The sequence below is a fragment of the Dinoponera quadriceps genome, unplaced genomic scaffold (assembly GCF_001313825.1).
Source record: "Dinoponera quadriceps isolate SergipeBrazil2010 unplaced genomic scaffold, ASM131382v1 scaffold386, whole genome shotgun sequence".
Taxonomy (NCBI): domain Eukaryota; kingdom Metazoa; phylum Arthropoda; class Insecta; order Hymenoptera; family Formicidae; genus Dinoponera; species Dinoponera quadriceps.
The window spans coordinates 151,251-167,132 of record NW_014554505.1 but is presented as its reverse complement, the minus strand read 5'-3'; the positions used below and the strand labels follow the sequence as shown (position 1 = coordinate 167,132).

Below are 15,882 nucleotides of genomic sequence, written 5' to 3'. Positions count from 1 at the left end.
TATCTGGAAAACTTTCTTTCTGTCAGATAATAAATAAATAACAATCCCAATGACCATGACAAAGAATCAGGAAACCTTAAACTGTGATATTACACGCACACTTGAGAAAACGTTTCAACATTATTTACAATAATCTAGAAACCACGACACGGTGCCGCTACGCGCTGCTATCTCGTCTGCGCCGAAAGAGTCTTCGAGCATGTCGCTTTCTCGCCGAAGTCTCAAGACTTAAAACCCACCTTCTGATTTGGGCTAGAAACGATTTAACAAACGTGTCGTTCGACGTCTGCAAAATAGCGCGTTACTGTGAAAACGAAAGGCGCAAAATACGTGATCCATTTTATACGCACGAAACACGATCAATCGAATATTCTTTTTTGGACATTTCACGAAATGATTTATACTTAACACTAACATTCAAATCGCTCCCCAAACTCGTCACGCTCGGTTCACCCTTATTACATATAACTCTATGCGCAATTATCGGAATATTCGGCGATCCTTGTAGTGACTGTAGCACTTTCCACTCGAGGGTCGCGTGACCCCTTCGTAAGACTGGAATTCGCCTACGAAAACTTCTTTCAATGCCGCATCAAACCTGATAGAACCAATCGCAGCGAGGATGACAACTTATAAATTTCCCGTTGGGCTTCGTCTCGCCCAACAGCCGAAACGCCACGAAAATGTATTGTAATTGTGAGCAAAAGAAAATTATGAAGGCTTTACTCATATCTTTATATAAATTTGTTGCCTTCTTTTCGTTGTGTTTAACCAACAATACGTTCGTTGAGTGCGGCATTAGAAGAAAGCGTTACTTTGGTCGTGCATTCGCTGTACGAAAAAAACTTATGGCATCTGCTGTAGATATTGCTAAAACAACTTTTTTTTTAAATATAAAAAAAAGAAGTCCGCCCAGTGTGTGGAAATTCGCTCTCATATCGACAGATCTGAATATCGGTTTCGACAGTTTCTTCACACACACATGTACAGGTGATATAAATACAATATTAAAAATGCATCGATAAATGTGTAGCATTTCGAAAATCTCACAATCGATCCATAAAAATATTTACTATATGTACAAACTGCTTTCCCTCACACATACTCTCTCTCTCTCTTTTGTTCAACTCCGACATTCCATCGTAGCTACAATTTCAAGCCACAATCGTCCAAGTTTGTAATGTTAAAATCAGCAGTAATTTCCGGTTCATTCGTGATGTACGTAGCACATATTTCTACAACGTATGAATTGCACGAAAAGCTTTCATGTAAGCCCTCTGCACGACCCGTTCACCGAATCGCCCTGTCTAGCACAACTGCAGTTAACGGAACGTAGTCAGTCTTGAGACGCTTTCATAAAAACCTTCCACCTTCTCATAAAGTTTTATATAAATATATATATATATATATAAAGTTTTATATAAATATATATATATATATATATATTCGAAATTATCATATCAATTAGTGGCTTGGCACATTCTTCCTAGCATGTAAATATCCTGGTTACGTTATATATGCTTTTCATGCGATTACCAATGGCTCGTCATCCGAAAATCCTCGAATCACAGGGCTGTCTTCTTCCTCTGTCGCACAGAAAGAAAGAGAATCGTTAATTCTTTCCGATTATAAACCGTTTCGAAAGGACTTCAATAGGAATTTATTTTGATGCGTGGATTAATCGTAATGTATCAGAAACTTTATTAACACAACAACAACGTTAATCCGGTTTAATAACAACATTAGTTAGTGAGCTCTCGCATTTAATTTAGTGTAATATTTTCACATATAAAGAAATATACCAATCGCACACAAAGAGTTCACTAACTACGTTTGTTGCGTTACCAAGCTGTATTAACGTTGCCGTGTAAACGTAGTCAGAGATCACAGAAAAATCCGTGATAAGTAATAATAATCTCTGAACTGATCTTCATAGAAATCGGAAAAGACAGAAAAATACGAATGGGAAAGAAGTTTAATGATATTAGTTTACATTTTTTTTACGCTCGCATTTTTCAAATGTAAGACAAGATTCACCTAAGCCATCCGTTGTGCCTGGAAAAGTAGCTTGACCTCGCCTCGTGTCATAATGACTGTTGGCGAATTGCGTGAAACTATTGGATAGCCTCCTATGTCGTATAACGAAATACGCCAGCGCCGAGCCGAGCGCTACGACGAGTAAGCAAATCGGTATAGCGAGGGACAATATGTTCGACGTGCTCATTATCACCGCGGATTGCGCTCCTGCTGAATACACAAGGGAAAAGCAGAATTAATTGAAGCATCGCAGCAACAGGCTCGTTGATTAAAAATCAACGAACAAAAGAAATAAACTAAATAAGTAACCGATTAACTAAGTAAAATAAATAAGCAGCGAATGATTTATGGGTCTTTAGGAGCCGAACACGGCACTTTTAGTACCATTAGATATACTGATATTGTCAATATTAATATTTATTGTGGAAGGATATTATGCTTGAAAATGTTACTGTACGTCCGTAATATATTCCGGATTGCGTAGAGAATCTTAAAATATCGAAGTTTATCCTTTATTCCCAAATAAAATCTGATTTCCCAGTATATATAAATCCCAAAAAATTATTACTCTAAATTTGCACTAAACGATGGGAAAAATATTCCGGCTTCAGCCGGAAAAATAAATAAGAATATAAACTTAAAAGTAAATATGAAAAAAAAAAAAGAAATGTCAACTAACATCTAAAGGAGGGGAGAATTATTAAGAATTATTATACCGAGACTTACTAGATATCTGCGTGCTCCAGGTCTCACTTAACGAGCTCTTGTATCCATCGGCGGTGACTACTCGCGCGGCAAATGTATAAATCGTGTCCGTTTTGGCGTCCTTGTAGATGTAAGGTGGTTTTTGATCAGCCCACAAGACCTTCGCGTCCGACTCGTTTATCGCCCTCGAGCCCTCGTCTACCAGAACTTCGTAGTGCCAACTGTTATTCCTGATGCTCTCCGGCAGGTCTGGTTCTTGCCAGTAAATATAATAGTCTCGATTATTACGTAAAACACTTAGCTGATGGGGCGGCTTAATCGCCGGCGCTACGTAAACGAACGATTGGCTAGGTATGGCATTCTCGACGTCGGTTGCCACCGTAATACTGTACTTCCCGCCGTACTTGAGCGAATTAAACGTGTGCTTCATGACTGTCTCGTTAGTCGGCGGCAACGTCACGACCGCCGCCTGTTTGCGAACCATTTCCATGACAGAAATCTACAAACGAGATGAAAATACATGACACTGTAATAAATGACAAATAAACGAGGGAGAAATATTTGACTTGAGTTTAACACGTTGAGTGCCACCGCGCATTTCGGAGGAAATCTCGTTCAGGCCAAAAAATAAAAATTTTTTTGATAAGAAATATTTAAGTATATTAATTATACGATCCTGAAATTACTTATTAAACTATGTAATTTTTTTAGTTTTATATCGTACTTTATACTGTCAGTCACCGGTGACTGACGTGGCACTCAACGTGTTAACAAATGATGTAAAATTTCTTTTATATCTCGATACTTTTCTTATGTATATACAGATGCGAAAAATGCTGACTCTTCGTTGGCGCATTTATTATATTTTTTGCTGCTTAGTTTAGTATACCGGGTCTATGAGATCCACCCGTCACTTTTCTGATATGCCTTGAATATTTATAAACGTTTATTCAGCAAATAGATGTTATATGATTTTCAATATACAAAAAGGTAAATTTGGGAAATTTCTCACGAACATTTTCTTTTTAAGTAGATAATTTAAGATTTAAGATGTTAAGTATATCGATTCTATATAGAAAGAAGTAAAGAATTTTGTGGGTTTTAAGAAAAGAATTCTACGTTTCTACTCGTTCAAGATCCGATAAAACTGTAGGATCGGAATTTTTCGCTTCGACACACAAGTGTGAGATTAGAGGTAATCTATATGAATGCTATCGACTTCGTTGACTTACCGTATAACTGATCGGCTCGTCGATCGTTGGGCAACTCGCGTACCACGAGACGATAAAACTATCGTTTTTATCCGGTGACGGTGTTACCCGCAGTCTCTTCGGAGGTGCACGCTTGTTGAAGTGCGTCGCAACTGATACTGGTTGGTTCAACGGTCCCGCCCCGTAATCTCCATTTACACCGACGGAGAAGAAATACGACTCGCATGCTTCCAAATCCTTGATCGTAGCCGTGAGATTAGTCGTGACGAACTTGTAACCTGCGAACGAAGACGTCCTTTATTGGAAATTGATACAAAATTGATTGCAAAATGGTAAAAGACTTTTCCGCTCTACCTTCAGTTCTACCTAGAATCGCGTCTAGAATCGAAATTCGTCCAATCCCTGACATTCGACGTTTCAACGTCGATCTAGGATTCTTAAGCAACTTTACGCAAACTTCCCGATTCAAACAACAAATTAACGTCGGCCTCGGAATATTAACGCAAGATTTTCACGTGGGCGCACCAGGAATCTTACTTTTGAAGAAGTCGATCATATTGATGGCGTAGTGAACAGCGTACTGCCACTTGATCTTCAGGTGGCTCTTCGGAGGATCCCAGGTGAGCTTGACGGTCGTTCTCTGAGACTTGACCAATTGCGCGTCGAGCTTCGTGATCATCGGCAGCATGGTGCCGTTCGTCGTGGCTACCACCATGGCGAGCTTACCCGCGTACTGCTTCTTCATCGCGCCGACCTCGAAGGTGTAGTTCGTGCCGGGTGCGAGCTTCTTAATTTCCACCTCGTTGCTCGTGACCGTGACGGTCTGCAGGATCGGATACGACGCGGGTCCCCGGGGCGTAACGTGATAATAGTCGACGTCCTTCAACTTCTTCCACCTGAGGGTGACGGAGTGATTGGTCGTGCCGAGGACTTTCAGATCCTCGATGTCGTCGATGTTCGCCGAGCCGTCGAACGTGAAGGTGGCCACCTCCGACGAGGCCGACACGTACTGTCGGTTCCTCGCGGCGATCCAGAAGGAATAATTTTTGTCGGCCTCGAAGGCCATGTCGATGATCGCCGAGGTCTTCTGCCGGGAGAACTCCATCGGCGGTATGGGCGGTGTGATGTAGCCCTGGTAGCCGATGATCAGGCCGTTCGGCCGCGTCGGCGGCCGCCACGAGACCTCGACGCGGGTGCCGTTCTTCTGGGTGACGGTGACGTTCCATGGCTTGGAGGGCACGCCCTCGCCGGTCATGACGATGAGATACTTGGCCGGCGGGAAGACGGTGTTCTGGCCCTTCAGCTTCACGTACACCGTCAGGTTGTAGCGCGTGTACGGCTCGAGGTTGTTGAACTGGTAATCGGTCTCCTCGATCCACTCGCTGGCGTTGGTCCACTTGGCGGCGGGTGCCGCTCGCGCGATCGACGGCAGGAACTCGAAGGTCACGTTGGACGGGATCGGCATCCACCAGAAGAGGAAGAAGCTGGTGTCGTTGATGGAGCGCTCGTCCACGCCCATCACCAGCACCTGGTAGACGCGCGAGCTGTTCTTCTCGCAGTTGTTCTCGTCGAATCCGTCGAAGCAGTCCTGGTTGCCGTCGCAGTAGGACGCCAAGGGGAAGCAGCGCGTCTCGTCGCAGGGGAACAGGCCGACCAGACAGGACGGCCCGGCGGCGGGGCTGGACTCGTGGTCCATGAAGCAGCCGAGCTCGTCGCTGCCGTCCGGACACTCCTCGACGCCGTTGCAGATGTTGGTCAGCGGCACGCACGAGCCGTCCCGCCGGCACATGAACTGATCGTCCTGGCAGGACATGTGCAGCTGGTCGCAGCGCATCTCGTCCTCGCCGGACGGGCAATCCTTCGAGCCGTCGCACACCCACGAGTTCTCGATGCAGTCGCCGTTGTAGCACTGGAACTGATGCTCACGGCAGCCTCGCGGCTGCTCGGTCGAGTGGGGCGGCACGGGGTCGAGCGAGGGGTCGACGTTGCTGCAGCCTATCTCGTCGGAATCGTCGCCGCAGTCGTCGACGCTGTCGCACTTCCACCAGTAGGGCACGCACTTCTTGTTGTTGCACATAAACATCCAGTCGCTGCAGGAGTTGGTCGGCATTATCGGCACGAACGGCGTCGGCTTGACGGTGGCGGTGCAGTTGAGCTCGTCGGACCCGTCGGCGCAGTCCTTGTCGCCGTCGCACGCCCACGACTTGTAGATGCACCGGTGGGTCTCCTTGCTGGAGTTGCAGGTGAACTGCCACGGCTCGCACACCATGTTGTCGCACTCGGCCTCGTCCAGGCCGTCCTCGCAGTCGGGCTCGCCGTCGCACTTCCACGCGGTGGGTATGCACGAGCGTTCCTTCTTGCAGGCGATCTCGTCGGACCTGCAGGTGCTCGGCAACACGTTCCTCGTGCAGTCCTTCTCGTCCGAGCCGTCCCTGCAGTCGTCCTCGCCGTCGCACCGCCAACGGTGCGAGATGCACCGGCCGTTCTCGCACTTGAACTGCGCGGTCGTGCAGCTGGAGTACGTGCAGTTCTTCTCGTCCGCGCCGTCCTTGCAGTCGCGGTCGAGATCGCACACCCAGTAACGGGGTATGCACTTGCCGTCGCACTCGAAGTTGTTCGGGCTGCAGGTCGCCTTATTGCACAGCATCTCGTCCGAACTGTCGCCGCAGTCGTTGTCGCCGTCGCACTTCCAGAACTCCGGTATGCAGACGCCGTTGTGGCAGGCGAACTGGTTCGACGAGCACGTGCTCGCGATGCGCGGACACGTCGAGTTTTGGTACGGGGTGACGCCGCCCGGGCACATGCACTTGTCATCCTGCATCACCATGCCGTCCGGACAGAGGCAGACCTGGCTGGAGCGCGGGGCGCCCAGGCAGATGTGCGAGCACGTGTTGTTCGCGCACGCGTTCGTGCCGATCTGCACGCTGTGCGCGAAGATCTTCAGGTCCATCAGGCCCGACAGCTGGCCGATTATCGTCGCGATGCCGACACCGTGATCCTTGTTGGCCACGAAGATCATCGACTGCTTCCAGTCGTCCCAGTACATGTTGTCCTTGAAGACGGCGACCGCGAACGGATGCGAGACGCGCTCGTCGTTCGCGATGATCTTCTTGAAGCGCTTGCCGTCCAAGTCCGACGAGCCGATGTAATCGGCGCGCGCGTCCACCCAGTAAATGCGCTCGGCGATGTGGTCGATCGTTATCCCGTTCGGCCACTCGACGGTGGGCTTGACGAACAGCCGCTTCACGTCCGTGCCGTCGAGGTTGGCGCGCGACACCGAGGCGTTGCCGGGCGCCCAATCGGTCCAGAACATGTAGCCGTTCATGGGGTGCACCGCGATGCCGCGGGGTTTCTGCAGATTGTTCGGCCCCAATATCGTCCTGCGCATCCTGCCCATGGTGGAGACGTCCGTTCGAATGATCTGTATCCTCATCTTCACGCCGTCCACGAAATAGAGCACATTCGACACCCAGTCGAAGGCCATGCCCTCGATGGAGCTCAGATCGGTCTCGACGAGTATCTCCGGGTAACTGGTGCCGTCCCGCAGGCATTGCCTGCCGATGGTGTCGTTCACGATGTCCGCCCAGTATAGGCAATTGTTCTTCAGGTCGAATTCTATGGCGATCACGTTCTTCAGGCCGTGCACCGGCAGGGTCTCCAGCTTCTCGTCGATCAGGTTGATGCGCGATATGTGTTCCCGTTGAGCGACCAATAGGAACTCACGCCGCTCGTTCATCGGGCAGGGTATCTCGTCGGGCTCGAAGTTCCTCGCGAGACCGCCCTTGCAATCGTCGTCGGATATCTTCACGTAGCCTTTCGTGCGATTGTAGAAATCGCCGGACTTGCAGGTGCTCGGCACGGCGTAAGGGTCGTACTCGGGGATGGACTTGTTGCGGATGCAGTGGTAAGGATTACCGACGCGCACGAAGCCGTAGTCGCACTGGTAGTCGTTCGCGTCGCACGGACAGATCTCCGGCCTCATCGGCCGGGTGTAATTCACGCCCGTGTAGCAGTTGGCGCGCAACGCGCGTCTCTGGTACGTCTCCTTCAGGCCCAACACGCACGACATCACCGGTTGGTCGTCGCTCGACGGCGACCAGAACTTGTAGTCGTCCTCCGTGCAGTTCCTCTCGAACACATTTCGCAGATCGACCTTGATTATCAGCCATTGGTGCTGTCCGCTGTCCGAGCCGAACATGGTGAACACCGTGGTGTTCTCGCCGGGTTCAGTCATAAGACCGTAGACTCGTAGCATCTTCTCGTTGAACACGTACGTCTTCCAGGTCTCGCCCTCGTCGGTCGAATACGAGATGTCCCTGGTCTCGCCGCGCGACTTGAAATACTTGACCGCCACCAACAGGCCGCCGTGATCGCCCATGTTGAAGAAGTAGTAGTCCTTCAGCACCTGCTTCCACGTGAGACCCGCGTCTCGCGACACGTACAGCGCGGGGTGACCCTTCAAGCTAGGCCCGACCACGCCGGTAGCCATTATTATTCCAGGTGCCGACTTCGAGCTCATGATCGTGACGGACCTCGTCACCGGATAGAGCTGACTGAACCTTTGACTCAAGTGCAACGAGCACTCCTTGCTCGTGCAATGCATGTAGAAGCCCTCGTGATTCGCCGTTGGAGACTTGATGCTGTTCCACGTGGCGCCGTGGTCGAAGGTGATCACCGACGCCAGGTGCTCCGGCCCGATTGAGCCCGATTTCGGGGCGCCTTTGACTTGCGACGCTATGTATATGCCGCGAAGACCCTCGACCTTGTACAGATCCGTGAACGCCTCGTCCGCCACATCACTGTGTAAAGAAATGCGCGATCGAAACGGAAAGATTCAAACGAAAGGTTATCCGCAGCCTTTCAATTTTATTATTTCTTTTTGTTACTCACTTTAGCCAGCTGTCCTTCCAAGTGCTGTTGGGGAAGAATGTGAGGATGCCGTCCAAAGACAAGGTAAATACGGCTTTCTCGTGATCTATAACCTCCGACACATAAAGGTTCACCATGGTTTCACTGTGCGATACCGCGATGAAGACCCGATTGGACGACACGTCGACGATATGGTAATCCTTGCAGTCCAATTCCGTGTTGAAATGTGCCATAACGAACGATTGATTTTTGTAGGAGATGTAAAGATCCAGGTGTTCCGATGTCCCGTTCTGTCGGACAGAAAAGCAACAGTTGATAAAAGGTTGAGTTCGCACGCGGGAAATTTCATGCAACACCTTAACACCTGCCTTAGAATTTTTCATAGTGGCGAACATATAATCGCCTCTTATTTGAAAGTCCTCGACATTCTGGATAACCAGGACGAATTCTTTTCGTATGGACATTCTTATTCGCAGGTTATTGTTAACATTCCGCTGGTACGCCAGTAAATTCTTGATATCCAACTTTAAAACGGTATTCGACCCGGTGGGTTCTGTACGCTCCACGTATAAAACTTGACAGGGCGACCAGAAGAAAGCCTTTACATATTGATGAATCGGTATCCACACCATTCCACGATCGACCGACAACCATAACTGAAAACGAAATATTTCAAAGTGCGATACACAATATATTTTTTATGAACCTCCATAAAACGGAATTGAGTAGCAATAAAGCCAAAACATGTGTAGTTATGTATGCTTAATCTCGTACCTTTCGCATCGAATCAATCTTGTCCAACGCAACGAGCACACGTGGATCTGAGTCGTAATATGAAATTTCACTCGGGTGGAACGGTACCGAAGACCTCAGAATATTCATCCCGTTATTGGTCGTAATAAATATCAGGCTATTCGAACTGTCCACGAAAACACACTGCAAAGAAACGAGAGATCTCAGTAACTGTGTCCCTTCCGACAGAAAAATAACGAAAAGAAAAAAAAAGAGAGAGAGAGAGACAAATTTTTATATTTTATAAAGTATGAACATTATTTTACATGTAATTACGTATTGTAAAATATCAAATGAATAAAATAAGTAAAATTAGTAATACATCTTTTACAAAATAAACAATTACGTCAAATATATCTCGTAAAATAAGCGAGGCTTACATGTTGAAAGAACTTGGGATGATTGGTGAACTTGTCCACAACCGCGTACGAAGCATTGGGACTTGACGAAACCCTGAATTCCTCAGTCCTGTTCTGAAATGTATCACCGTAGTCGTAGCTTATATACACAGCGCTGGGGTGGGTCGGGGAAGAGAATCTTCCTGCTTGAAAGCGCACCACAGGCGTGCTATCCCTTGCCAGACATATTATTACGTTGGAGCCCTCCCCGACCCAGTGCACCATCAATTGCTGATGCGAATCATTTAAAGCGTTGACCTGTAACGATACGAAAGAAGATTCAGTTGATGCTTACGAAGGCCGCGTTAAAGAGACAGTATGTGCAAAATTCACGGGATTGTGCATGCGTTCTTACTTCCCTATAATGCACAGAGAAATGAAAATCTCAATGCGCGTGACTGAATAAATCGAGTGTACCGAATAGATAGGAAGCATAGATTAAAAAAAAAGCTCGGTGACGAGAGACGATATCTCCATCACCGTGATCATAAACGTTCTCCTGAACATCCGCTGTTTTAGAACTCGGAGATAGCGATGCAAACGATTGACTAAGCGGAACCTGCCACAGGAATCTCTCCGTTTTCATTTGGTTTCCAGATAACAGATAATTAATCACACGAACCGGGATTTTTCCTCTCTTTATCGTGTGGAAAGAAAACAATTCTATTAGTGCAACTGGATTTTCCGTTATCTGAGGAGAACGGGAACCAGACACGTAGAAAACGTCGCCTGTAGGATAACAGAAATATTCCTGGAGGTGGTTTCTACTCACATCCAGTCCATTGTTCTCAGTTATCTCAACTGAGTTTTAAGGAAGCTAATGCGCGTTCAGATGCATGATTGCGGTTGCGGTAACAAGATATCGCTTCTCGTTACCGAATTTTCTTCTGATCCCTATCGGTTACACGAATGAAGAGATCTGTTACTCTTATATACATTTCTCTATGTTATTTCCCTTGATCCGGATTCATAAGTCTAGTAAGCCTTTAGCTTTTCGCTCTAAGCACTAAATTGTAACATAATTTCTAACAAAAAAAAAACTGTTTCTAACGCTATCAAATGTCGTGATCCCTAAGATTTAAAAGTTATTGCGACTATTTGGTAGCGTAAAAAGTACATTTCGTCAAAAATTACATTTTATTGCTAAAAGCGAGAGACTAAAAGTTTATTACACTTATCGTACATTCGGAATTATATAAATTTACATAAAAATCGCGATTGGTGCTTATATAAAGTTGCGTTGAAAAAACGACGTATAAATTCATGGGCATATTTTTTTTCCTACGCACAACAAATTTACGTAAGATCGCGATTACGTGCAGTTAAACATTACCGTGTTGACAGAGCTGCAGGAAATAATAAAAGTATCCTCGCATTTATATTCACTGCGAGATACGTAATTGCAGATATGAGAGATAACCGACATTGAGAAGGCAAAAAAGAATATTAAAACGGTCCTACTAACGTATATATGTACTACTATGTACATACTATGTGTAACTATGTACTATTAATGTATGTATGTACAACTAAGGAAATAAAGTAACATATAAAAGTGAAAAAAGTAGCAATTAAGAGCCAAGTCGCGGCTGTCGTAGCGATATATAAATTTACATGCATTATTCACAATGAACTTTTATATTCTCCTACAATAAAAACTTATATATCGCTGCAACAGCTGCGATTTATTCGCCGTTGCTTTACTTAAAAATAAGAAGATTATAATAATAAATGCGCAAAATGCTCGCCGCCATAGTCCGGTGGGAAAACCCGCGCAACACGTCGCTGCGAGCACAGATTTATTTAGTGGAGGATGGTCATACGGATAGACGGATATAAGACGCGTGTGTGTGTCACTCGCGACATCTCCATTAAAAGTAATTTTAGCTGAAAGCGTATGTGCAATGGGAGATGAGTCATTGAATATGCATGATTCAAAGAAGACTGCGTGTTAGGCAGTTTATGTCAGCATAGAATGTTCTGTTACTTCGGTCAACATTCAATATCACGAGAAACATCGAAACTGTTGTCTCGGTTAATAACTATAACGGGCCGGTGAGCCACTCGATACATTATTATAATCAATATAATCGGGAGAGCAAATCGAATACGTGTCTTTCGGGAATCAGATTACGTAATCGGCTGTAATATCGAACGGAGAAAAAAAGTCCCAAGGAATTGCCGGAGGAATCCGAGTTAAAGGTCAATCATTCGTCCCGAAAGTGAAAGTGAGTCGCCTGGTTTTTGTCGTTGCAATTATGCGGAGAACACCGAAAATAATGCGCGTATTTTTTCTTTACGCGTTCTCACACACACACACACACACAAAAGCGACCGTGAGCGAAAATATCTGGACGGGTAACTTTTTCGCGTAAGACAAATCTCGGGATATAGATATGCGAAGATACGTTACAAAAAAATGTCATATATCACGACGAATCCTTGTAGGAAGAATAAAGTCAGGAAGAAAACGGATACAAAGAAAACCGTGGCAGCGTTGGCGCATCTATTTTTATTTTACATTATAAGTAACTCCTTATCTTGTCGACCAAACGATAAATTTCCTCGTTAACGTAAGTATGGGCGGCCAGGTACATGCATGCACGCATATATTACGCCGACACATACACAAGGACGCTTATTCCATTCGGAACATGTGACTAAGTGTGTCACGTGACTTAACGACATGCAGAAAAATACATACAATTCTGGGTAAAAATATTATCCTCAAAATTCGTGACCTTCGCGGTCGTAAGTCGCAGCGGCGAACAGGAAAAACACGCGACAACGCGGTGCTAAAATAATAGATCCGCTTGTTTTAGCCTCGCTTTCTGTGTTTCAAAAACGACCAGATCAGATCTATAAGCCGAAAGTTCGCGAACGCGTTCAGATCTATATAGCCATGAGGCAAATATGGTGTCCCAAGAAACATTCGAACACGTGTCCAGAAATCTACCTGAGCTACTTCCCGAAACGTCCTTGCCGAGAAAAATTTTATTCGATGGCCTCCGAGTGCTGAAAAAGGGACCAATCGGGAATGCTCGTCAAATTTCAGAACAGCCACTAAAAGTAAAGTTTTCCTCGAGAATGTTTCGGAATGTAACCCTGAAATGCAGACACGAGACGAGATACGAAACTGGGGACATCGTTAACAGCGATATCTAAACCTGTATCACAGCCGGAAACGCCGCGTTAAGAGAGAAGATGGATGAAGTAAAGAAATTCATAAGCAATAAAGCTCGAACGTAAGACGGCCGTCATGTCTAAATCCTCCGCTGTCATTAATTAGTTCGCTTATTGTTCAACCTTTTCTTGCTGCTTACGTTTATTTTTGTCGTAGTGTGCCACGGCACTGATAGCGAATTCGATCATCCGCACTATCCAGGTTGCTGCTATATACGAAGTAGTTATTTAAATAAATAAAGGATTTAAGCATTTTGAACGATTACATCTAATAATGATATTATCACGTATTTATTATTAAGCAGAATATACATTCATTGTTTTATCATCAAAGTATTTTTATACCATTATATTTGGATATTTATGTTTTTATGTTAGTGCTGTCAATCTTGAGACTCCCCGGATACCGAGTCTTTTATAATTATTATTTGTTATCGTTAGATAAGTCAGTGATTTGTAACGTCTGAAACTAAGAGTATACTCGCCTATTGGAAGATTCGCATATCTGGATAGTTGAAACTGATAGTACTATTTTATACATAGGGACTTTTAGGGTGCACTAATCTGATATAACGCGAGTTATAGTATTAAAGTTACGAAAAGAACCGTTTCTTCGCAATTTTCTTGACTTCTGTCTCAAGGCTACGAAAATTCGTTTGGAAAAATCACACCTGTCCGGTTAAAGTCTGCCACATTTACGTTATTTTCCACAAATAAATATTTCCACAAGAAACCCCCCAAAAAAAAAATTCGCGCAAAAATTGGGCAGAAAGGAGTATTTTTTCGAAAGTTCAAAACTGCAGTGCAGGGTTGATCGAATTCGTCGTGACAAAGAGCACAGTGGCAAAGTACGTATGCGCGCGCATGCGTGTGCAGCCTCCGCGGTAGCGTGATGCAATATATTGTTTACCGAGCCGCCGTTTGTGACACGCCACCTCAAAAAGAGATCGCGGAAATGTTAAAAAGAAGAAGAAGATACAGGGCGGTTACTGACCTCAGCGTGTCAATAACAGAGAGCGGATCCGCGACGCACCGCCGTCGTTTCGCCGAGATTGATTAAATTTACTCCGGAAGGGACATAATACGGGCAATTATGCCCCGGCGCGCTCGTACGCTGTGACGCACAAAGGCCGCGGCTGTGTGCCGCAAAACTGTGCGCGCGCGCGCGCACGCTCCTCCATCGCGGCGGCCCTCGTCGGCGTACCATTGGGGAAAAATCCCGGAACGGCGCGATAGAACCGAATGGAGGGTGCGTACGGGCGTAACACACGCTCTGCGTGTACGTGCGTGCGTATGAGTGTTTTGCGCACATGTGCGCCATGTGTGCGAAACATCGTGCGCGCGCGCGCATCACGCTCGCTGCGTACGTGAGACACGATTATAATCTCTCTTCTCTATTGTATTTTTTTATTGCCAGCTGAAAGATCTCGGGTTAGAGATTGGCGAACGTGGCAGGGGATTCGATCGCGCCGCAAGAATTATCGGCACCGCTGCGACCTTCGAGTCGTTAAGGTGGGTATACACCGAACGGACGAGCCACGAAAGCCAGCGTAATACGAAGCGTGTGTATTCCGCAATAAACGCGCATGAATTTCCCCCGATATGGGCAATGAATAAACAAATCGAAGTCGTCCGGTCATGGATTCGCCGCGGCGTGCGTACATTTACCAAACCGTAACGACGAGGATTTGCATTCGCTGTTTATTTCTTATTCGTTCGCTCGATATACAGCCAGCTTTAAGGTGTGTACACACTGAGCGGACGGACAGCGAATGTGCGACAAGAACGTGTACAATTCGCGTATAAACGTGCGCGAACTTCTTTCCCGACGAAGCACGACTAATAAATCGGCGATAACCGAAAGAGCGTTCCGCTCGGATTCGGCGCGCACATTGTCGCGAATTGTCACGACGGAGAATTCGCATTTCGCTGCTCGTGCCTGGTTATTCTCGCTCTCTCGGTGTATAGACGAGCTTTATGAGCCGCGAGCGATCGACTCGGCTACGCGTTATGACGCAACGCGTCGTACATCATTTTGCACGCATACGACGCACCGAGGCAGCGTACCTTCACCGTGATGTTCGGGTTGTTGTTGTTTGCAAAATCCGCCAGTGTGTTTCTGCGCGTACGCCGCCCGTCCGACGGCGTTTCCTCGTCATCGAGATCGCGCAATTCCGCGTCCCGCCTCTCCATGATGAGCGGCTTCCTGTACGGCGAATCATTGTCCTCCGCGAGATGCAGCTGCCTCGCCTTGTCACCGTATCGCACGCCGTAATTGCACTCGGTCAGCAGAATCAGATCGAGGACCAGCACGGCGCAGTAGACGGCCGAACTCCACCGGCCGGCCATCTTGCTCAGACTAACTCCTTGATTCAATGGGCGAGCGTATTATACGGGGGCTGTGGCTGCGCGACTCACGCTAGACGCGCCGCCGAACGAACGCGACGTGCGCGCCCCGCAGGTGGCGCTCACGTCGCGCGTCCGTTTGAAAAAAAAAGCCGCCAACTCGCCGGGGATCGATTGTGCATCCGTCGATTTTTCTTACCTCTCTGTCTTGTGAACGAGTGCGTACGATTGGCTGTATAAAGTGGGAATACGATGTCCCTGCGACGCGAAATGACTTGTCGAACGACCTCACGTGAGATACATTGCATCTATATGGATTTCGTCATGGCGAAGGTTCACTC

At 46.7% G+C, this 15,882-nt stretch overlaps 1 protein-coding gene across 2 annotated transcripts; it reads right to left on the bottom strand.

Annotated features, from left to right (window-relative positions):
• On the bottom strand, nt 1-15,576 carry LOC106751602 (sortilin-related receptor-like). Of its 2 annotated transcripts, none has more exons than XM_014632541.1 (10): nt 15,263-15,576; nt 9,995-10,270; nt 9,597-9,758; nt 9,191-9,478; nt 8,844-9,112; nt 4,491-8,752; nt 3,975-4,231; nt 2,764-3,241; nt 2,038-2,244; nt 1-1,586 (listed from the first exon to the last, which is right to left on the bottom strand). In XM_014632541.1, exons 1-10 carry the CDS (start codon nt 15,542-15,544, stop codon nt 1,525-1,527), a joined length of 6,543 nt encoding a protein of 2,180 aa, XP_014488027.1. In that variant the 5' UTR covers nt 15,545-15,576; the 3' UTR covers nt 1-1,524. The 2 variants fall into 2 exon arrangements, with proteins under 2 accessions (XP_014488027.1, XP_014488026.1); XM_014632540.1 differs by having other exon boundaries at nt 2,038-2,247; nt 15,263-15,573.
• Between the last annotated feature and the right edge of the window lie 306 nt (nt 15,577-15,882).

Excerpts from the sequence above, each read along its gene's own strand:
- LOC106751602 (XM_014632540.1), bottom strand. The coding sequence starts at position 15,544 with ATGGCCGGCCGGTGGAGTTCGGCCGTCTACTGCGCCGTGCTGGTCCTC. Across the intron at positions 8,753-8,843 it reads TGGAAGGACAGCTGGCTAAA|TGATGTGGCGGACGAGGCGT; the intron begins GTGAGTAACAAA and ends TTCTTTACACAG. Across the intron at positions 3,242-3,974 it reads ACGAGCCGATCAGTTATACG|ATTTCTGTCATGGAAATGGT; the intron begins GTAAGTCAACGA and ends TCTCGTTTGTAG.